The sequence below is a fragment of the Odocoileus virginianus genome, chromosome 6 (assembly GCF_023699985.2).
Source record: "Odocoileus virginianus isolate 20LAN1187 ecotype Illinois chromosome 6, Ovbor_1.2, whole genome shotgun sequence".
Lineage (NCBI taxonomy): Eukaryota > Metazoa > Chordata > Mammalia > Artiodactyla > Cervidae > Odocoileus > Odocoileus virginianus.
The window spans coordinates 11,066,432-11,091,072 of record NC_069679.1 but is presented as its reverse complement, the minus strand read 5'-3'; the positions used below and the strand labels follow the sequence as shown (position 1 = coordinate 11,091,072).

General features: G+C 35.9%; 1 protein-coding gene across 13 annotated transcripts in view; it reads right to left on the bottom strand.

Moving 5' to 3' along the window:
- The window catches only part of LRRC49 (leucine rich repeat containing 49), a 153,218-nt gene that overhangs the window by 107,370 nt on the left and 21,207 nt on the right, over positions 1-24,641 (bottom strand). For 11 of the 13 annotated variants that reach the window (XM_070468737.1, XM_070468738.1, XM_070468741.1 and 8 more), the window contains 2 exons: positions 18,777-18,920; positions 1,590-1,651 (listed from right to left, as the gene is read on the bottom strand). In XM_070468737.1, coding sequence (XP_070324838.1) covers positions 1,590-1,651; positions 18,777-18,920 — 206 coding nt within the window. Of the gene's footprint in view, positions 1-1,589; positions 1,652-1,762; positions 1,864-18,776; positions 18,921-24,641 lie in introns of those variants that run through there. The other 2 variants (XM_070468749.1, XM_070468740.1) reach the window with 2 other exon arrangements.

Below are 24,641 nucleotides of genomic sequence, written 5' to 3'. Positions count from 1 at the left end.
AAGGTAAAGAACTAAGCCTTTGCAGAAACACAAAAAAGCAATCAGTAAGAATACAAAACCCCTTCCTTCTATCTCAATTTCTCAATAAATCCCACTTTTAATAGAAAGTCATAAGTATTAATCCCATTAATCACATATTTATTTTATTGAGTAGGTAAAGCTCCTTTTCAGGTTGGGAAGAAAATTCCCTAAATACAGACATTTAAGATCAACTCCCTACAGAGCTAGGAGTTTAGAAGTTGAGGTATCCTGAGGAAGTAGTCATAACCCCCATACACCCAAATTTATATCTCTTTTTAAATTACTCCCCATAAACAAGACAAGAGCAAAAGTAGTAAGTTCCACCATGGGTTGGGGGAATCTAAGGGTTTGCCACACCTTCAACAGCTAATATTGTGAGATATGAGAAACAACGTATTTTAAAAATGAGACACTATCTTCTCAAAACAGTTGTTATGGTCTTTAGGTAGAAACTCCTTAAAGAAAATTGAGTGCTCCTTCCATTGCCATTGAAAATAAACCCTACTCTTTCAACAAGATGGGAAGGCAGCTGGAACAGGATTCAACATAAACTAAAGAGAACATTAAAAGTATTTCAGAAAACTTTGCATTTCCACACAAAGGAAAAAAAAAAGAAAATGATTAAGGGTGTTTTCTTTGAAATAATGCCTATATGCAAAATTCACCATCTAGACTTAACCTCTACCTTTTAGAGGTACAGTACAGGGACGGGGGCTACCATAGGAAAAAGGTAGAAACAGAAAATGTGTAAAATCTCAACTGGTTCTTAATAATCAGAAGCATAGACCTAGAACTCAGGAAGACATAAGTTCTCAACTTTTATACTTAGTTATTATCCTTCTATAAAAGTACATTCAGACAACAGTCTTGACGTGAAACTAAAGAACTGAGGGACAAGGGAGAAGAGAAGGAGAGAGATAGGGAAGCGTGGCTACTCATTCTGCATTGCAAAGTCTGACTGCCTGTCTCAGCTTCAGTTCTGAAATCTTCCACACTGACACTGCATGAGACATCATCACCACAGAAAGGATGATGTTTCAAATCTTTACAAAACAACATTTATACATTTATATATTCTAATGTACAGTGTTTAGCTGCATTCATTCTCCAAGTAGGGATACCAAGTTAGAAGTTATGGCCTAATTAGCAAGTGGCTTAGTGACAAGTATAACCTGCTATATCAAAATTGCTCAGTAGCTACACAGATTGTAGATGATAATTTATGAAAGAAATTCTAATTCAACTGATTAGTGCAGTAAGTGTCAAACAAAGGACAGCAGAATATATGTTGACATTTCCACATACGTGTTTGACAAAGGAGCAACTCTAAACTATAATTATAAAGAGCACATACTATACCAGTCATCATTTTAGCATCAGAAGCACTAATAAACACAAGAGCTTTGTTTTTCCACAAAGAACTTTGTCACAGATGGCCCTATCATTTTCCAGTTGAAAATCTTACATGTCAATAGAAATACTCCAAAGTATTTACAATCTTAATTTAAAGCATTAGAACCCACACAATCAAATTATTAACAAATGACAAGTTGGGAGTTTCCACTTACGTAGATATATTGTTGAAGCTGAGAAACAGACGTTGGAGGCAGGGCAAATTATCCACATCTCTCTAGGAGGAAACAGAAAGCAAAAATCTATCAGCTGAAAGGAAAAAAAAAATATTATAAAACGTCTTCTTGTTCAGCTGTTGAAATACATAGTCATTGCTAGTTACTGCAACCTTGCTAGACCCCTGAATGCTGCTGGGCATTGAGCTTCATTCTTCTCCACTGCAGATTAAATGGGAGGGTTTTGGTACATCCGCAGAACAAGCTGCACCACTAGCAAGGTAAAAAGCAGTGAGGAGAACAGAGGGAGATACTGCTGCTGCCGCTAGCCTCTTCAAGCATGCTTTTGGGAAAGGAGCCAAAATGCTACTTCAGCCTTTCAACTGTAGCACAAACACAGTATGATCAAACATTTGTTAAAAATCACTTGGAAAAGAATCTGTTCAAACACTTTAAATTTCAAATTTATGCAATCAGCTTTCCAAACAGTATTGAGAATTTCAAAGCCATTCACCTCACTATTCTCAAACCCACAGAAATACACCACTCAGCTGCAAATGAATCAATACACTGACAATGCCCCCATAATGCTAAAAGTAGATCGTTATGGCTGTCAATGAAGGGTACTGGAAGGGCGATTTCCAATCGAAGCAAGAATCCAAGGTTCTTACAATTGGAAATCTATGCGGTTCTGTTTAGGTGCGGCATTCCTGAGCAAAACACTGCTGTTAAGTATAGCTACCATCAGCAAATATTGAAATGTTTTGGCCCAAATGATTTTTTACCAATTTTATTAAAAGACACAAACCTTCTGAAAAGTCTGACATATTCTGGAATACCAGAATCTTAAGAGGAAGCTTAGTAATTACCTACTCCATAATCTCATTATTCACATGAGAAAAAGTAAAACAGTTGAGGTTGTGGCAAGGGAAGCATGGGAGAGGGGTGGAAAGGTGACCAGGATACATACTGTCATACACACAGAAGTCAAAATAGGACAAGATTCCAGTTATCCTGGCTTCAGTGCTCTGCTCTTTACAATACTACACACACTGGTACTTCTAATATTAAATATTTTTCACTTTTATTATTTACAGTAATTTCCAGTTATATCCAATTGAATGATGCTAATATAAAAATGTACATTATACATAAATTGTGGCCAATATTTAAACCCAATCAAAACTTGTCTTACTCTTTCCATAAGTCATCATCTTTCTTCCTCCCCCACTTTCCTTCCTCCTTTTTAAAACTACCATTTCAAGACTGAATAAAAATGTAGGCAATGCATCAAAATTACAGACAAGTTCAGCTTTTCCAAAAAGTCATTTGTTTATTTTTAAAAACTTGTTATACAAAGAAAATATAAAAGTGATAGAACTGTGGCAGAGACACGTCTCATTGATTTTTTAGAGGACATAGGAGAAATGAATCTGGCTTGAGACATTTTCCCACATAGTTTCCTATTTTTCTCTCAATCCCTTAAACCCTAATCAATGTAAAAGAAATACAACTACCACTGATCAACACCCTGGCTATGTATACCATTCACTCGGCATTACTATTCTCAGGCCCACCACTGAAAAGCCTGTTCCACAGATGTGAGTGAGTGATTACTAGAGATTTTCCACCATGGTAAAAGAATAAGTCTTCAGAAAACAGTAAGACAACCAAGTTCCCCTCACTTAGTATACACGCTCAATGTCAGCAAACTTCTTGAACCATCTCTACCAGTTACCGCTCTCTGATATTCCCAGAAATGAGGGGGGAGGGGGGGAGGAGTGGTGGATTACCTCTTCTAGTTCCAGGGCTGTAATTTCCAAAAGGAAAGGACAGCTTGCTTCCTATCTGGTCTCTGGGTTTACAGTTACAGTCAGATTGAAAGCCTGTCTGAGGAATCTCTTCTCTTAAATTCTTCCTGGAATCTAAGTGAGATATTTCTGGGCATAAGCATTGTTTGCTGACATCTAACTGGGAGAAAACTGAGAAGCAGTAGCCTGAATCTCCTTTGAATCAAGGCATCTTAAAAAACCCAAAACAGGACATTTGCTTTTTTCTGTGCGATCACTCTCACAGACATGGAGAATGTTCCTGAAACCCAGTGGGCTTCTCTAAGAAGTAGGCAAGCATGAATACCACAAAGTAACAGTACAAAAAGGACAAGGATTCTCTGCGTGCCCAAGGAAAGAGGTGTTACGGCAGGAAGTGGGGTGGCTATGGTGGGCATGCTAAACCAATTTTCCAGAAAAAGACTAAAACTACACCAAGATTGTACTGTGGCTTGAATGCGTTGAGCCTAACTGCAGATTTAAGAGAATGCTGGCTATTATGAGATGCAAGCATTTTGAACTGGGAAGAGATAAAAAGAGAAAGGGCAAGTGATCCAGTTCTGAGCTTCATATTTTGTTTTATTATGAAGACAATAAAAATTGGAGATTGTTTGCTTTATTTAGTTGCGGTTGGTTTTTTGGAAGGGAAATAAACTAGTGCCATCAATTTTTAAAGAAACAGTCTTCTTTTGGGGCCCCAGCCTACCACCATCAAAGACTACAGACACATAGACACACATTTCAAGACAGTTTTTTTACTATTAAAATATAAACTCAAATTATATCAGGCAATAAATTGTGAGAAAAGGGTTTTTTAAGTTTATTTGATTATAATATTTTATATTTATTTTCATTTAAGAAGCAAAATTTTACCAGAAGTTTTTATCAAATTTTCAAAAGTATTAACTCTCATCTGATAGAGGTATAAAAAGTATTCACAAGTTGAAAAATTAAAAATCAGAATTCAACAACATATATCCCAAAATCATTTTAGGAGATAGCCTTTCCAGAACTTTAAAAAGCAAAATAATTACCCACAATCATTGTTGTTGTTCCAAACTTCATTCCTATAAGAAAATTATAACTTTAATTTTTCTAGCAATTCTAAGATATACTCTGTAATGAATTTCTAGCATTACAACAGACAAAAAGAAAACATCCTATTTATCATATCAATTATCTATGCATGAATTATTTACAGAAGGAAAAAAAAGACTGCTCAAAGTTACCAGAAGATGGCTGCTCTAATATGAGAATGAACCCCAAGATGTAGATACATAAGATTCAGGAAGTTGACTCACTATTGGAGAGAGGCAAGAGAAACTCAAGGATGTCATCTCCACAGCAGGCCTAAGGGCAACCAATCTACATTAGAGACAGAGGACAAAGGGCTAGAAGGAGTATCTTCCAAGAGAGAAAATGAAACAGATAGATTACTTGAGATCTTTGCCCATATAGAGAAGAATTTTAGAGTTCTGTTGGGGAGTTTGGACCTTCAGTTAATAGGAGAAGTGAGACAGTTATTAATGCCAGAGAAAACAAAAGTTTAGTATCATGGTCCAACATTCACTTTGAAAAGCTCATCTTGTTCTGCCAGACAATCCTAACCTGAAAATCTGAAATCTGTTAGTTGCTCAGTTGTGTCTGAGTCTTTGCAACCCTATGGACTATAACCCACCAGGCTTCTCTGTGCACAGAATTTTCTAGGCAGGAATACTAGAGTGGGTTGCCATTTCCTTCCCCAGGGGATCTTCCCAACCTAGGGGATGAATCTGGGTCTCCTGCACTGCATGCAGATTCTATACCATCTGAGCCACCAGGGGGTAACCTATTATGTCATAAATTCATCAATCTGAAGCCAGTGCACTTAAAGACCCACCTTAAACAAGACCCCCAAGAAATCTCAGAAATATTGTGACTTGGTCCTTAAAATATGACTAAGACTGTGTCAAGAAAATGTGCTCTTCCTGTCAGGAAGTAATAATCTCAACTTTTCTTTATCAGCAGGTTGTTCTGGTGTTAAACTGAAGAAGCCAGCACTCAACAATCTACATATAAGTATTTTGGAATAATGAGGAAAGCAAAAATAAGGGATTATGGATAATTTAAGAAAGCTAAATCCTCATAACATTGAGAAAAAGTCAGCACATTTATTTCACTGTCAAGTGTCAAATCCTCCCAGAAATTCTTTTCTGGAGGTAACTATTTCACAGGCAGTGAAACTATTCCAAAGAGGCAATAACATACCTAAGATAAGAAAAAGAAGATGAAATATTTACATATAGGGGAATATTTACAGTTCATCTGTTAACCTCTTAATATCAAATTTACTGTATTTAACAAAACACACTTCTGGGAATCACATTCAAAATATGTTTTGAAGTTCAGACATAAAACCATTTTACAGAATTTTTAAAATTAAAAATAGACTTTAAAAATTATTTACTATATGGTTATTGAGAAGAATATTCTTTATTTTTCAAAAGAATAATGACCTGCCAATTTAGAAGCAAGTTTGTCCTACCCAGTTCAGACACTGTTTTCCATATTCCTAAACTTCCCAAAGAACTAAATGACTCAGCAATTTGACCCTGTGTAGAACATCTATTACTGGAGCTATTTTTAGAGGAGCCTCCTGCAGGGGAATAAGGAAGAAGGGTGAAGAGACAGAGGCTTTGGCATACAGCAAGGAGAACAAAGATGACTGCAATAAAATCACAACAGCTCTCATTTTGTTACCTATTCTGTTACACAAAAAAGTCAGTGTTAAAATATGTAGGGGTAATTATCTTCATTTTAAGAACTAAAAACAAAGCACTCAATAAGCTTGAAAAAAAACAAGGAAAAAAGTATTCCTTTTTATAAGAAGGTTTATAAATTCTAAAATTACTTACTATAGCCATCACTGTAATACAGACACATATTATATGAGGAATAATATGTGTAAGCCATCATATCAACAACTCAAATCATATTTTTATATACCATGAAAAAAAGTCTGTCACTTGCCTCTATTATCCAAAAGCAGTAATATCCATATCTACTTTTTACATTTATTTACTACCTATCATCTGGCAATTATCAGTCAATCTAGCTGCAAGCTGCTCTTTCAGTCTAATTTATTTCTGTATACTGTTGGAATCCCCTGAAAATAAAAGGAACTAAAAACCAGACTAATAAGCAGGAAATGACACTCTGACTACAGAGATAATAATGATTAGTCTTTATAATCTAAGAGAGCTAGATATAACCACTATGAGGAGAAATAGAAAAAGCCTCAATTTCACAATCACAGGACTTTCCACACTTGAATTTCTAGTTCAAATTTACATCACAGGCATGATCTAACAAAAAAGAAAGTGTTAGTCACTCAGATGTGTCTGACTCTTTGCAACCCCAGGGACTGTAGCTCACCAGGGTCCTCTGTCCACGGAATTCTCCAGGCAAGAATACTGGAATGGGTAGCCATTCCCTTCTCTGGAGAGCTTCCAGACAAGGGATCGAATCCAGCTCTCTTGCACTGCAGGCAGATTCTTTACCATTTGAGGCGCCAGGGAAACCCAAGACTTCTCATAAAAAATGGTCCCTGCCATTCTTACCCTTACCACTACAGGCAAAACTCACTAGAAAGACATAAACTCAAATCAGACTTTACAGCACGCACGTGTGTGTGTGTGTGTGTGCACGCTCAGTCGCTCATTTGCTTAGTTGTGCCTTACTCTTTGCAGCCCCATGGACTGTAGACTGCTAGGCTCCTCAGTCCATGGAATTTTCCAGGCAACAATATTGGAGTGGGTTGCCATGGGATCCAGGGGATCCCATGGGGATCATTCGAACCCAGGGATCAAACCAGTGTCTCTTGCATCTACTGTATTGGCAGATGGTTCTTTGCCACTAGCATTACCTGGGAAGCCCTTATAGTGTTTTGACAATTGCAGATAATTAATGAAAAAAATTACTATGAGCAAGAGTAAGCATAAATTTTAGGCAATAAATGTAGAATTACCAAAAAACTAAGAAAATATAGTAACTTGATAAAGCCTATGGTATATCTATGTTTAAAATTATTAGATAAAATGAATCAAAACATGAGAAAAAATATGTTACAAAGATATTTTGGCATTTATTTTTTAAAAATCCATGCAGAACTTCTAGAAATAAAAAGTTATGGTCATTATTAAAAATTCAGTGGATGGACTGAAAATCAGATTAGACAAAACTGAAGAGAAAGTCAGTGAACTGGAAGAAACATTAAAGAAATAAAAATCATGCACAAATGTAGCAGAGAAAAGTAAGAATGATGGAAATTTTAAGAAACAAAGAATAGAACAAGAAGGTCCATACCATGTTTAGCAGGTGCTGAAGAAGCAGAAAGTGGAAGAAATCAATATTTGAGATACAAAGCCTCAGAATATTCCTGTTCCCATAATCAGTCAAAGAAATGAATCCTCAGATTCATAAAACATAGATATTGGGTATGTTAATAAAAATTATCATATTTAATCAAATCTAAGATATCTGATGATTATTTTATGTAACACCTGGTGAAAATAAACTTATGATTAACCAATAAAATATCACTTGGTATTTTTATTTCATTATTACTGAAAGAGTTCTCTTAATTTACTTAACCATATTTTTTAAAATCAAATACCATTTCTTTACACATAAAAATTAGGCAAAATAAATTTGTTGAATTAATGATCTCCCCAAATATCTCCATGTATTATAAAGCTAGAATAGTTAGACAGTATAGTCTTGGCATAATGGTAGACAAATACAGGGAACAGAATAGAAGGTTCAGAGAAAGACTCATTGGACTATAACTCAATTTTGAAAACAAACCAATTTAATTAAACGGTGGAAAACAAGGCCATTTGAATAATGGTGATGGAGAAAACAGACATTCCTATTTGGGAAAATTGAATCACGACCCCTACATCTCACACCGTGTGTGTGTGTGTGTGTGTGTGTGTGTGTGTGTGTGTGCAGTCAAAAATGAATCATGACTCCTACATCTCACACCGTGTGTGTGTGTGTGTGTGTGTGTGTGTGTGCAGTCAAAAATGAATCACGACCCCTACATCTCACGCCGTGTGTGTGTGTGTGTGTGTGTGTGTGTGTGTGTGTGTGTGCAGTCACTCAGTTGCATCCGACTCTCTGTGACCCCATGGACTATAACCCACCAGGCTGCTCTGTCCATGGGATTTCCCAAGCAAGAATACCTGAGTGGGCTGCCATCTCACACCATACACAAAACTTAATTAAAGGTGGATCACACACCTAAAATGAAAGGTAAAAAAGTATAAGCCTCCTGGAAGACAACAGAGGAGAACATATTTATGATATCTGGATAAGCAAAGACTTCCTAGACAAGACAAAAAAGACACTAATGATAAAAAGAAAACAAATTGATAAACATATGTCACTAAGACTTAAAGTTTCTACACGTTGAAAATATTGTTAAGAAAGCAAAAAAGCAAGCCATGCAGAAAATGCATTCAATATATAAACAAAATAAAGGGCTGAATCTAGAATGAAGATCTACCATACTCACTGATACAAAGATAATATATACATATATTTTTAATGGGCAAAAGACGTGAACTGATACTTCACAAAAGGATATACCAGTATAGCCAATAGGTACCCACTGTCCATGAGGTATCAATTAGTCACTGAGTAACTGCAAGTAAAACTACAGTGAGAATGTAACACAGTTTTGTCAAACGCAGTTATCTTCCTTTTAAAGTATTTGACTGTTAATTAGCAAGGCCGTGTGGAATTAGTCATTCCTCCAATGAAAAGCATATTTCACTAATATTAAATTTGTTTTTGCTATTCTATTTCCATGTCTTTTTGAATAATGTTTGATTTCAATTCTAAATTATGCTATAAAATTTTAAAATACATTTTGAAGAGTAATTAAACTCCACACATGTAATACCAACAACTGAAATGATAATAATATAAACAGTTATCAAAGTCAAATTCCCTGGGAGTTCCCAGTCCTTTGGCCAGATCCCCAGGTTGGGAAATCTGTTGTAGACCCTAGAACTTTTGCAACACTGTGAGAACTTCTTTGGTATAATTGTTTTCGAGTTTGTGGGTCACCTGCTCGGTAGCTCTATAGTGGAGCTAATGGCAGCCTCCTCAAACCTAGTGTAGGTGGTGGAATTCCAGTTGAGCTATTTCAAATCCTAAAAGATGATGCTGTGAAACTACTGCACTCAATAAGAAAGCAAATGTGGAAAACTCAGCAGTGGCCACAGGACTGAAAAAGGTCAGTTTTCATTTCAATCCCAAAGAAAGGCAATGCCAAAGAATGTTCAAACTACCACACAATTGCACTCATTTAACACACTAGCAAAGTAATGCTCAATATTCTCCAAGCTAGGCTTCAACAGTACGTGAACCAAGAATTTCCAGGGTGATGGTCCCATCACTTCAAGGCAAATGGGTGGGAAAACAGTGGAAACAGTGACATACTTTATTTTGGGGGGCTCCAAAATCACTGCAGATGGTGACTGCACCCATGAAATTAAAAGATGCTTGCTCCCTGGAAGAAAAGTTATGACCAACCTAGACAGCATATTAAAAAGCAGAAACATTACTTTGCCAACAAAGTTCTGTCTAGTCAAAGCTATGGCTTTTCCAGTAGTCATGTATGGATGTGAGAGTTGGACTATAATGAAAGCTGAGGGCAGAAGAATTGATGCTTTTGAACTGTGGTGTTGGAGAAGACTCTTGAGAGTCCCCTGGACTGCATAGAGATCCAACCAGTCCATCCTAAAGGAGATCAGTCCTTGGACTGATGCTGAAGCTGAAACTCCAATACTTTGGCCACCTGATGTGAAGAGCTGACTCAATGGAAAAGACCCTGATGCTGGGAAAGATTGAAGGCAGGAGAAGAAGGGGACAACAGAGGATGAGATGGCTGGATGGCATCACCGACTCAATGAATATGAGTTTGAGTAAACTCCGGGAGTTGGTGATGCACAGGGAGGCCTGGCGTGCTGTAGTCCATGGGGTCACAGAGTCAGACACGACTGAGCTACTGAAGTGAACTGACCTGATGCAGATTGTAAGATATATTCACATTTCAGATTTGTTGAAATATAGAAAAATACATGCCTCAAATTGGTCAAATATAGTAGTTCCAAATCTATATAGACCATAGTGAGTCTGAAAGACTTCAAAAAGAAATCTTATAATCTTAAAACAAACAGAGGAAGTAAAAGACTACCAACAAAAAGTGATAGATGACAGTTTAATTACAATAATAGAAAACTGAAGACAAGGGTATATGCGCTTCAAAACATCTAGGAGAAAAACAATGTCAACCAAATCCAAAAATCAGTCATGAGTAAAAGCAAAATAAACAAGTTACTTGACAAACAAAAACTGAGAAAGCTTATTACCACCAAAGCCATCTTAAAGGAACTTTATCTAAGTTATATTCTCGGGGAGGAGTAGCGAAGCCAAACAAGTATGTGGGTGAGTCCAAATAAAACACGGACTAAAAACACAGCAATTAAAATATCTAAATTGGATGGTTTAGAAAAAGGAAATACTAGGCAACAAAAGCATGCAAAAGGAGAGGGGTTTACTGGATTAAATGAGTCTAAGGTCCTTTTTTGAGAAGAAGGTAGGGACGTGTACTAGACTATAATTTAAGTCAACTGTGTATTTTAAAATGCAATGGTAACCATTAATGTGAAGAAGAACAGAGAAAAGTCCATCAACTGGAAATCAGACACAAGAAAAAAAAAATAGGAAGCCTGAAATAACATCAAATTGATGAATGGAAATGTATGTAAATCACAATTAGTATAACAGACAAACGTCTGATCAGAAGACAGATTCTCAGATTGTAAACAAGAAAAAGGTTGAAAGCTAAAGAATGTTTAATATGATTCACTGAAAAAATCTCAAAAACATATACCAGGAAAAAAATAACCAAAAGAAAGCTGATATTAACATTACACTAAATAAATGTTAAGGCAAGTTTTCTGATATATAATACATACTTAGAACAGAGCTTGGCATATAGCCCATGCTCACAAAATACTTAGAAAATGAAGGAGTTAGCAATAGTCAATATATAATAATAAAAGAAACAATTTAGGAAACAATCTAGGAAATACATCAGCTACATCAACAATCTGGGAAAATACATCAACTTTAAATTTGTAAGTGACTAGAAACATAGCTTTAAATACTGACCACAAACTAGACAAATATATTGAGAGTAAGTATTGACTATAAATATTAACTGCACATTAGGCAATAAAGAAAACCTCAATAAACCAATTATATATAATCAACATTCACTAGCCACAATGCAATTAAATTGGAAAAGAATGACAAAAAATGAGTAATAAATCCATACATATCAAAAAGTTTAAATATACTTTTAAATATACACTTGGATCAAAAAAGAAACAATGGAACTTAGAAAACATTTAAAACTAAATAATAATAAAAATATTAAATTTCAAAATTTGTTTGAAGTAGAGGAAAATTTATATCTTATGTGCTTAATCAGAAAATAAAAAAGACTGAAAACCAATGTTTCAAGTATTTAACATAATACTTTAGACAGAAAAATTTTTAAATAGAGAAATAAGAAATATAAGAACAAACAACAATAAAATAATATTTTTTTAAAAGCTGTAAGAGAGGTTCTATGAAGAAAAAAACTGATTCTTTGAAATTACTAGTAAGATAGGCAAGCCTCAGGCAATACTGGTCAAGAAAAAAAAGTATAAATAAGCATTACTAGAAGTGACAAGGGAACACGGCTATAAATACAGCAACCAAAAAATAAAATAAAAAAAGAATTTAGATGAAAGGAAACTAAAACATATCAAAACTGATGTCCACTATTATACAGTCAATAGTTTAAAACTATCCAGACATTTTACAAGATAAATTCTAACAAAATAATCAAAGAACAGATCATCTTTATCTCAAACAAGATGAGGTTTATACTAAAAAATCTGTGTGACCCTATGGACTGTAGCCTGCCAGGTTCCTCTGTCCATGAGATTCTCCAGGCAAGAATACTGAAGAGGGTTGCCATTTCCTTCTCCAGGATAACTTCCTAACCCAGGGATCAAACCCATGTCTTTTATGTTTCTTGAATTGGCAGGCAGTTTCTTTACCACTAATGCCACCTGGGAAGCCTTATACTAAATAGGAAACCAAAATAAAGGATCACAGAATATTAAAATAAGAAGCACTCTCCAATTTATTTTATAAAGATAGTATGATAGAAGAAAAGAATAAAAGAAATTATAAGTCAATATCATCTATCATAAATGTGAATATTATGAAATATTAGGCAAACAAAAAAGGAAAGTATATGATATACAGCCCATAATACACATAACAACCCAAAGTGCTAGAATGACTTTTCATCACAAAAATATTGTAATATAATTTTCAAAATTAAGACTAAAGAAGAATCCACATGATCAATCTAAGGGTAGTAAAAAAATCAAACAAACCAGGAAAGTTATTCATGAAACTTGACATGCTATTTTTAGAACACATACAGAAAAAGAAAAGACCAAGAAAAAAATTTTGAAAGAAGACAGGCTGGAGATTTCCCTGGTGGTCCAGTGGTTAAGACTGTGCTTTTCAATGCGGAGGGTGCGGGTTCGATCCCTCAGTGGGGAACTAAGGTCCTAGATGCTGCAGAATATGGCCAAAAATTAAAACCAAAAATAAAGGAAGGAAGGCTGAGAAAGGAGGGAAAAGGAAAGGAAGACTGGGGACCTCATTCTACCAGCTCTTAGAACATAATACTAATAGAAAGTTACAGTTATTAAGACAGTTATACCATTATACTGAAACATGTAAAGAGACCAAATAAACAGACCAGAGAGGCCAGTCACAGACCTACACATATGTGGATACTTAATTTGCTAAAAGATACTGCCAAGGGGAGAGGGAAGGACAAAAAGAATTTACTTTTCAAGAAAATGTGCTAGGACAACTGGTAATCCACATGAGAAAAAAAAAAAAATGAAACTGGATTTCAATGGCACATCACAAGCAAAAATCAATGCCAAATAGATGAAACAACTCCATGAGAAGAGCAACTTTAAAACTCTTGTTAGACAACATAGAAAAATATTTTTATGTCCTCAGCCTATAAAAAAGAATTTTTAAACAAAAAAAAGAAACAATAAAGGAAACTATTGATTTTTATTTCTATTTCTCAAAGACAGCAGAAACAAAAGAAATACTACTGATCAACAGGAAAAAGAAAAAGATGTTATAACAGTGGGCAAAGGATAAGGCTATCTGCAGAACAAGCAATATCAATATCAAAAATGGAAAAAATATAGGCATTTAATCCCACTAGAAATTCAAATTCAAATCTCAAATAATAATTTGAAAAAAATTATTCAAAAAAAATTCAAAATCCCAAATCTCAAAATAATACAATTTCATAGTTACAAGACTGGCAAAAATTAGAAGGTCAACATCTGAAAACATCAAGTGTCAATAAAATTGTGAAGTTAAAGAAACTCTCAGGGAATGCTGATGGAAATGTAATTTTGTACAACCACTTTGGGGAAAATGTGGCAATAACTAATAGACTGAAATGACGTGCATAGTCCTGGCACCAAGCAATGCTCTCCCAAGTCACCATTTAGCATTCTTTTTCAAAGGCAGATTATAGCCAGTTTTTCATTAGTCAAGAAATCAATTCAGGTATTTCACAGGTGGATCAGTGGTAAAGAATTCTCTTGCAATGTAGGAGAAGCAGGAGACATGGGTTCTATCCCTGGATTGGGAAGATCCCCTGGAGAAGAAAATGGAAACCCACTCCAGTATTCTTGCCTGGGAAATCCCATGGACAGAGGAGCCTGGTGGGCTACAGTCCATGGGGTCAAAAAGAGTCAGATACGACTGAGTATGCATGAACAATGTAAATTTTATTTATTAACATAGATTATGGCTAAAAATGTCTGAAAGCCACTGTCCAAGGGAAATTGTTATAATTATACACAAAAAGATACATACAAAAATATTATTTTCAACAATAGAAATTGGACTCTGTGGGAGAAGGCGAAGGTGGGATGTTTCGAGAGAACAGCATCGAAACATGTATATTATCTAGGGTGAAACAGATCACCAGCCCAGGTTGGATGCATGAGACAAGTGCTGGGGTTGGTGCACTGGGAAGACCCAGAGGGATTGGGTAGAGAGGGAGGTGGGAGGGGGGATCGGGATGGGGAATACATGTAAATCCATGGCTGATTCATGTCACTGTATGACAAAAAACACTACAATATTGTAAAGTAATTAGCCTCCAACTAATAAAAATAAAGGGGGAAAAAAAAGAAAAAAAAATAGAAATTAGAAATATTATCCAAAAGCAGAATAAATAAATATTTAATAATAATTGTACAGTGGGATACTGTATAACAATGAAAATTAGTGAACTGGAGCTATACGTATCAACACATATAAATCTCAAAGCATAATAAAAGTAACTTACAGAAGATATGTACTGTTTGATAAAACCAATTACAGAAGACTTAAAAGCATGCAAAATAGTTACTTCATTGTTTAGGGATATATATGGGATGGTTTGGGAATATATACAGGAAACAGAAACAGACATGCATAGAAATAAACACCAAACTCATAATTGTGGTTATGTCTGCAAAGGAGAGAGGGAATGTGCTGGGGGAGGGCTACAGAGTAGGTCTCAACTATATTTAAAAGGCTTTTATTTAAATTCATTGGTTGACACACAAACGTTGGTAATATTATTTCCTATTCTTTAGGAATGTTTGAAATGTTTCATAGTTCTTTTAAAGGGAAAGATATACAAACTAAAAAGACATTTGCTTAGAAACTTATAAAATTTCCAAGAAAAAGATTAGAGAATTGAATACAACTATACTGTGTTAAATAGTCATTCATTTTTTATTGTATTAAACTCTTTTCTATACTGACATTATCAGTGAGGACAGTTTCTGATAAGATGGTAAAGTAGGTGATGCATTTGTTTCATCTCCTTCCCAAGATTCAACAGGTGAAACAAACAAATGAGCAATTCCACAGAAAACGTTAAAAACAAAAGTTATTAATAGAGCAACACTTTTGATGAGATTTCAGGAAGTTGAAAAGCAGATGGATGTTACTGGAGATAAACTTGAACAAAGAAAACTGCAGCTTGGAACTGGCGGGAGAGATGGTGCACTGCAAACGAGGCAATTCTCTCCATGAGAATGCCAACTTCCACTCTCAGAGTCAGCACAAACAAAACACAGGCATGCACTATGAATAGCTATGGCTAATCAAGTACATGTATAGTTAAAGATGTTCTACTAAACAGCTATTCCTGGAACACCAACAAACCCACTGCCCCCCCAGCCCACTGCCACTCCCGCCATGCACACACGCAACCATGTACAGGCAGCTGGCTGAAGAAATCCTCAGCTAAAGCCTCAGGATCTGCTTCTAACAAAACAGAGACTCAAGGAAGGATGGAGAGCATGGGTGTTTTATCCATGGGGATGGTTAATAACTGCCACAGAAGAACCAGAAGGGGAAGAGGAACAGCAATTTCAGCTGGCACAAAAGATAACTGAGGTCTTTCTTATTCCTCCTCCCTGCCCTCACAAAGTAGTTTTTATTATTTTGATAGTTACACAGTGAGCCTGCCTGTCATCCACTCACCCTAAGGGGAAGTCTGCCAACGTGTGGGATTCAGCAACTTACACAAATCTAGTGATCATTCTAGGGAGAGACTAAAAAGACCTATTCAGCTCTACAGGAGAGTCAGCCATGCTTTAACATGGTCCTTCATTTAAGAATTACCAGTCAATGAGGAAAATAAAAACCATGAGAAAAAATAGCAAAAAGAATAATGTGATAATGTGATAACTGACCCTGGAGAAAAGAAGAGGTAGTTTTAAAAAAAAGTGAAAGTGAAGTCGTTCAGTCGTGTCCGACTCTTTGCGACCCTGTGGACTGTAGCCCACCAGGCTCCTCCCTCCATGGGATTCTTCAGGCAAGAATACTGGAGTGGGTTGCCATTTCCTTCTCCAGGGGATCTTCCCAACCCAGGGATCGAATTGGGTCTCCCACATTGCAGGCAGGCGCTTAACCTCTGAACCACCAGGAAAGAGAGAGGGGAGAAAAAAAGGAATCCTGAGATTTAAAGTCTCTTGGGTCTTCAGGAAAAGGATGCTTCAGAAAAGAAACAGAGTTGGAAAAGTTTATTTATTCTTACACATACACTCACAGTATCCAATAAATTAATATATATGATACTTATACCATATACATAATACTTAAAAATCTTTTTCACTTTTAGAAATTAAAACAATTTCCTTTTCCATAAGATGCTTACTGCTGCCTAATCTATAACAGTAATGATTAGGTACTCAGTGGGAAATTCATTAACCAATTTCCTGGATGTGTATTACACATTTTCCAAATGAAGGACAAATTGTAGACAGGCATATGCTAAAGCCAACAGATTTCTGTACCCCACTCTAACGAAGTGTTTGGATTCTTATCATACTCAATGTCCTGAGGACGTATTAAGTCCAGCCTGAACAGTTCCTCGAGACAGCAATGTAACTGATTAACTCAATACGGATGTCTCTTAAAATAAACAAGCCATTTCCAATATTTAAATCCAATATGGGGAAAGGCTGGCAGAATTTAAAGGTTCCAGGATAAATCCATGTCTTAGAAAAAGTTTTGAAGTTATCCTAACCTCCTAGAAAATGTAAGCATTACTTGGCTCAGATTTCCTGGGGAAACTTCAAAATGAAACCGATCTGTACAGTGAGGCCTAGAGATAAGGTATCAACTGTCCTCCAACTTTTTCATGTGTACCACTTAAGTATATGTAATTATTTACTAAGGAACTCGATGGGCTTACTTACTTACTAATGGGCTTCCCTCATAGCTCAGTTGGTAAAGGATCTGCCTGCAATGCAGGAGATCTGGGATTGATCCCTGGGTTAGGAAGATTCCCTGGAGAAGGAAATGGCAACCCACTCTAGTATTCTTGCCTGGATAATACCATGGACAGAGGAGACTGGCAGGCTACAGTCCATGGGGTTGCAAAAGTCAGACACAACTTAGCGACTAAACCAACCAACAAAAGAACCCAGTGTCTTGAAAAAGTTAAGCATCAGATTGTGCCTTTAAGAGTGCTTAAATGATATCCAGAGAAGACCTAATGCAGTTTCTCTAGTGCATATAAATAAAGGAAACTTGTTAAAAAACAAATAGTGTTTTTATAAAGCCTTAGATGTATTCTTGGCCTATATCATGTTATATAACTGAAAGTCTTATTTCTAGAGCTCTTCACATATGCAAGTTCAACATATCTGAGCATTAAGCAGTTATTTAGCTGCTAAACATGAGTAAAACTATAAATCTAATGAAGCTCACCCTCAGAGTTTCAGAGCAGCCTCATGATGCCAGCTCTCTTCTCCTGCTCACACGCCAGCTTTCTATCATATTGATATCTTTTTTTCAGAGTCAGCAAACCAAAAAGGACTCCAGAGATGATCCAGCCCAATGTCCTCATTTTGGAGAAAAGTAAACTGAAGCTCACAGGTGAGTGACTTACCCAAGGTCACACAGTTATGGGATCTCCCCTATAACTCAGATGGTAAACAATCTGCCTGCAATACAGGAGACCCAGGTTCAATTCCTGGGTCAGGAAGATCCTCTGGAAAAGGGATTGGCAATCCACTCCAGTATTCTTGCCTGGAGAATCCAATGGACAGAGGAGCCTGGCAGTCTACAGGACGTGGGGCAGCAAAGAGGTGGACACAGCTGAGCAACTAACACTACACTACTACAGAATTAATGAGAGATAAAGCAGATCGGTGCTAGGCCTCTGATGTCCTATGCAACAGTGCTCTTTCCTCCATACAAAGCTGCCCTTGAAAAACTGCAAAGAATATGGTATTTATGTATGTCTTCAAAGTCCTCAATCTCTCCTCTCTGTGTCTTTTTCCTCTCTGTGCAACAATTTGCCAACTTTCAGTCACCAATACCGTCTTTCTTATCAATTCTATTTGTACACAGGAAAGGATTCAAAATTCATTTATCCCTAGCTGATTCACTTACTGATACACTTCTGCTCCTAATTTTACATTTATCTTTTAGAATGGAAAATAACATACCATTTCCCAAACCATAATATTATAAAGCTTAACAATTATATCCACAATTTAAATTCAGAAAAAAACTAAATTACCTTAGATTCTTACTTTACAGAAAGCAATGTTATAACATTTATTTCATTGCCTTAAAATAAAGGCCAGAAATCACATATTGATTCCATTTTAATACTCACCACAAAAGTAATTTGATTGTGTCGCAGGTTAAGCTCAGTTAGTGAATCCAGCCCATTAAGATTATCAACGTGACTTAAAAAGTTCCTGGCAAGATTTAAAACTCTCAAATCACACAAATGATTGACATTTTCAATTTTGGTAATCTGTTAAAAAATGAGGCAGGGATGATTAGCAGGCATAAATATCAAAGGTGCATGCTAGAAAAATAAAAGATCCAGTCATTGGATTCAGCAACAAACATATTTATATGAAGACATTTCAAAATCTATTTCCTGTTTCCTCTGCTATAGATATTATGAAGTTACTTAATTTGTGAAAATTAACTAAAGGAACACATCTGGTAATTTGACCATGGTAATTATTTGAAGTATATTTTACCAAATAATCAATAAGTACTTGTTTGGGCATCTCCAAGCAACAGTTGGAACTGGACATGGAACAACAGACTGGTTCCAAATAGGAAAAGGAATACGTCGAGGTTGTATATTGTCACCCTGCTTATTTAAGTTATATGCAGAGTACATCATGAGATATGCTGGGCTGGATGAAGCACAAGCTGGAATCAAGACTGCCAGGAGAAATATCAACAGCCTCAGATATGCAGATGACACCACCCTTATGGTAGAAAGTGAAGAAGAACTAAAGAACCTCTTGATAAAAGTGAAAGAGGAGAGTGAAAAAGTTGGCTTAAAACTCAACATTCAGAAAACTAAGATCATGGCATCTGGTCCCATCACTTCATGGCAAATAGATGGAGAAACAGTGGAAACAGTGGCAGACTTAATTTCCTTGGGCTCCAAAATCACTGCAGATGGTGATTGCAGCCATCTGCAATTAAAAGACGCTTGCTCCTTGGAAGAAAAGTTATGACCAACCTAGACAGCATATTAAAGCACAGAGACAATACTTTGCCAACAAAGGTCTGCCTAGTCAATGCTATGGTTTTTCCAGTGGGGATGTGACAGTTGGACTATGAAGAAATCTGAGCACCGAAGAATTGATGCTTTTGAACTGTGGTGTTGGAGAAGACTCTTGAGAGTCCCTTGGATTGCAAAGAGATCCAACCAGTCTATCCTAAAGGAGATCAGTCCTGGGTGTTCATTGGAAGGACTGATGTTGAAGCTGAAACTCCAATACTTTGGCCACCTGATGTGAAGAGCTGACTCATTGGAAAAGACCCTGATGCTGGGAAAGATTGAAGGCAGGAGGAGAAGAGGACGACAGAGGATGACATAGTTGGATGGCATCACCGACTCAATGGACATGAGTTTGAATAAACTCCAAGAGTTGGTGATGGACAGGGAGGCCTGGTGTGCTGCAGATCATGGGGTCACAAAGAATCGGACACGGCTGAGTGACTGAACTGAACTGAACTGCTCAGCACTGAGCCAGGTTCCCATGAAGGTGAAGAGAAATATATATACTAGCTACAAAATAGAAACTGTGAGCCTAAGACATGAGCTCACAATGCTTTGACCAAACAAGACTACCCTCTGAGAGAAAAGACAAAGAAAAGAAATGAGACCAAGTTCTCCCTGTTCATACTCCATTTATACTGCAGGATCCTGAAAGCAGTCAAGAGTCTGAATGGAAAAGGGACTAGGAATCCCAGGAGAAGATGAGGATGGATATTCTTTATTACTGAAACTGCTTAAGAGAGGAGACAGACAATGGGGAGTCAGGGTACAACATGGTGGACGCCGGCTGTTTAGAACAAGAAAACTTGAGTTATAGACGATACACACGTGCATAAGCACTCAACTGCAGCAGAGGGATCTGAGTGGCACAAGTAAGGGTAAGCTAAAGGGTATGGCCCATGAAGCGATGAGAGCGCAGCATGCCTTTAAGCCCCACTATCGTAATACAGCAAGAACAGCACAAAACAGGGTGAGTTTCTACATGACCCAGAAGCCCTCCTTGGGAGGGCTTCATCAACCTTTTAATCTAATGGACTTAAGTAATATCGAGTTATACATAACACTTTTTTTCTGGACATTAAAATAAATAAATTTCATGGTCACTGGAGATTAATTTTCTCATCTGTATTGCCATCACAATATTATTTGAAAATTTCTATTTAACATTTCAAAGCAGATATTGGCTAAAATAGCCTTTTTAAAGACTTAAAATACATTTTCTATGATATTATTAAGCCCTTCTCTTACATTCAAGAAATACCATCTAGATTTCGTCTAGATTCAAGAAGAGAAATGTAAGTATATTTATAGCAAATTTAATAATATAAAAGATAAACTATGACCATGCTTTAAAATTTGCACTTAGATTTTTTATTTAACTAATAATAAAATGAAAATCTGTAAAAGAAAAAAACAAAGTTATGAGTATTTGCAGATGACAGAACTGTAAAGACACAGAAAATGACATTTCAAAACTAAATAGGTGATAGAATTTAAAATGTATAGAATCAAAAAAAGTAAAATGGACACTATAGGACATCAGAAATATCAACATAAGCTTGAGAAATTCTACTAAAATACTAAAAAAAAAAGAGATAGGTATATGAAAAAGCAATATGTAAATATATACATGTATATATTTTATATATATAAAACCTCTCTGAACTGAAGAAAGATAAATACACAGAATGAAGGGGCACATGACCTATGATGTCTTCCCCCTTCTGCTAATAATCCTGGAGCACTTCTTTTAGAAAACTACCTTTCTCCAATTTCATTTGGTGCTGGTAGGACTTACAATTAGGATGCCTACATTTTAGAGTCCCTTTTTAGTTTGGTGACTCCGAAAAGAAATGTTGTTAATTCATATATAGGTATTAATCTGTAATTTAAAAAAAAAAAATCACTGGGGATATTGTTCAGTTTCTTGGTTTGCGAACAGACATGGCAGAATTGGGTGCAACATCTCTGACAGAATAAAATTTGTTACTTTGTTGCAGGCATGAACAAAGTCACAGGAATAGAGCAAATGACAGAATCTTCAAGCAAAAGGTGGTGTATAGTGAGAGCAGAGTTCTTGATCAGTTAATAAATTTCACAGCCAGAAGAAGAGATGACAGGAATGTTCAAAAGCCTAACCTTAGGTCACACTGATCAGAGAGGGTCTTAAGGTAGACAGAAAAGCATCTTAATATATCTAGGAAAGCTGGATCCTCCAGTCTTTTGTATGTGTGTAAGAGTGACCCAGATTGCTCTAACTGGATAAAGACGACCTTCCTATTAAACAACACTGAAAAGAAAGATGTATGCTTTCAGGCAAGCAATAACAGAAAGGGCAAGCTCTCCCTGAAGGGAAGATGTCACTGAAAGAACAGATTCTTCTTGAAGCACATTTGTGTCCATGTTAAAGCAAGCATTCAACAGAACATTTTCTGCTGGACAAAGAGGAAAAAAATCTAGGCTGTAAATTAAGAATCAGTCTCCCATATTCCTCTGTATTCTCTACTGCTCACATACAATCAGTTGCTAAATCTTAATGTTTTTTAACATTTATCCAATCTGCCCCTTTGTTACAACCCTATCGTTATTACTTTAAGTTGTCATCACTTCTCACAAGGATTATTGAATCAGTCTCTCAACTGTTCTCTACCTCCAGTTTCACCTCCCCTCTCTTTCCATTCCCCAATCTGTTTCTTGAACACTATCACTATTCCTCCCAATGTTTTCACATCAAAAAACCAATTACATTTCATTTTACAATGTATACCATATATCATTATTATTTCCAATGGAAGTAAATTCAAACTATAAAAAATATTCACTTAATATTCTTTTAGTTTTTAAACTATCTGATGCTATTTTTTTAGAGTTGCACATTGTTTCAACTTGAGCAGTATATCTCCTGACTTTTTAGTCACCAAGACTATCTTTACTTTGAAATATTCCAGATTTTTGCTTATTGGATTTAAATATTTGAAACAAGACTAAGATTTTCACTTAAAATTTTTTTCTTGTATTCACAGAATCTTGAGAAATAATTTGTGTGGTATAAATATTTAATCTTAATACACAGACTATCACAAACATATGCTGGAATTATAGAACACGTAATATAGGTCAGTTAAAAGGAATAGAGCATTTTTAATCAACATAATGTTGGTAAATAATCCCTACACAAGATATATAGATCAAGTGATATGTTATTCATTTACCAATTGCTCTTATAGATCTTGGGTAATGCCCATGAATTCTTACAAGTATATTATAATATGAAAAACACATAAATGTTTATACATTTTAAAATAAACTTAGGAAAAATATTGCTACCATAAAATGTTTCAATTATACTTATGAACAATATTTAAAATAGTGGGCTAAATAAAGACAAAATAGCAATTTCTTAGTATTGCATATAAAGCCCTCCACAATCTGGCCTTATATCTATCTCTCTTGCCTCATCTCTCACCATCCCCCAATATGTGCTGAATTCTCTAGGAGTAAAAAAATACTTACCATGCTATTTTTAGTCTCAGTGCTTTTGTATATGATATTCTCTTACTGACAAACACTTTAATTCTTCTTCCCCTTCTACCAACATCTAACTATTAATAACAGGCTAACTTTCTCTCTACTAGAAAGACACTAACCAGCCTGCATGGCTGGACAGTTCCTGGGCCATCAACAGTCCTCCCTCTGTGTGCACATATAGGCAGACATAGAGATGGAGCTGGGATCACAGCTAGCTAGCTGACCCCAGCCGCTAGCTGATGCTGCCTATCCAGATCTATCATGGTTTTATTAATAACATTTGGTTTCAACAAAACGCTTGGGACTAACAGCTATTAGAGCACCCAGAGAGATTACACTGAGGTCTATGTCTAACCAACTGCAAGTGGAAAACCTTGTTCTCAACAGGCAGGGACTCCCAGATCATCCCACAATGTACACTTGCTACCTCAGGAGAGGTTTTACCTTCTGCATGAATATGTAACTCATGTAGTTATTTAGAAATAAGTATTCATATTGAAAAGACTAAAATTTAAATATAAGAGCAAGGGGTTAAAAAAACAGCCAAGATGCTCTGAGAGAGAAAATAAGGAGGGGAACATAACAAACCAGACACAAATTAGACAGACAAATACATGGGTAGATAAACTGATCAAACAGGATAATGATCCCAGGTTATATAGTAATCAGGGAAACATAAATCCAGACCATGAGAGGCCACCCCTTCATACCAATTCAATTGGCAAAAATTAAGAAGTATGACAATTCCAAATGTTGAAAAAGATATGAAGCAACAGGATCTATTGTGTTACCGGTGGGAGTATAAACTGGTACAACCACCTTGGAAAACAATTTGGCATTATCTTTTAAAGTTAGACATTTAAATAACCTATGACCCATCAGTTCCACTCCTAGGAATATACCCTAGAATAATATAATGTATGGGAGAAACATGCATAAGAATGCTCTTAGAAGTGCTATCCGAGTAGGAAACAAAACAAAAAGACAAGCAAACAAAAAGGAATCAACCCAAATGTCTATCAATAATAAAATGGAGAAAAATGTTTTTGTATAATCAAACCATGGAACATATAACAATAAACATAAACTACAACTACATAATCAAAATAGATAAATCTCAGTAACATAATGCTGTATCAAAAAAGGAAACATTATATGACAATATATAGTGTGACACCTTTTTAAAGTTAAAAGACAATACTACTAAACAATATATTATTTAGACACATGTATATGTGATAAAACCAAGTAAAAATACCCACAAAGGAAAGATACATGTGAAATCCAGAATAGTGGTAACTTGGAATAAAGAAGGAACACTTAGGTAGAAGAAAATCAATAGTAATATTCTAGTTCTTGGTTTGGGGTTGGCTATTAAGTTAATAAAAGACTAAATAAGAAACAAAATAGGCATAACTA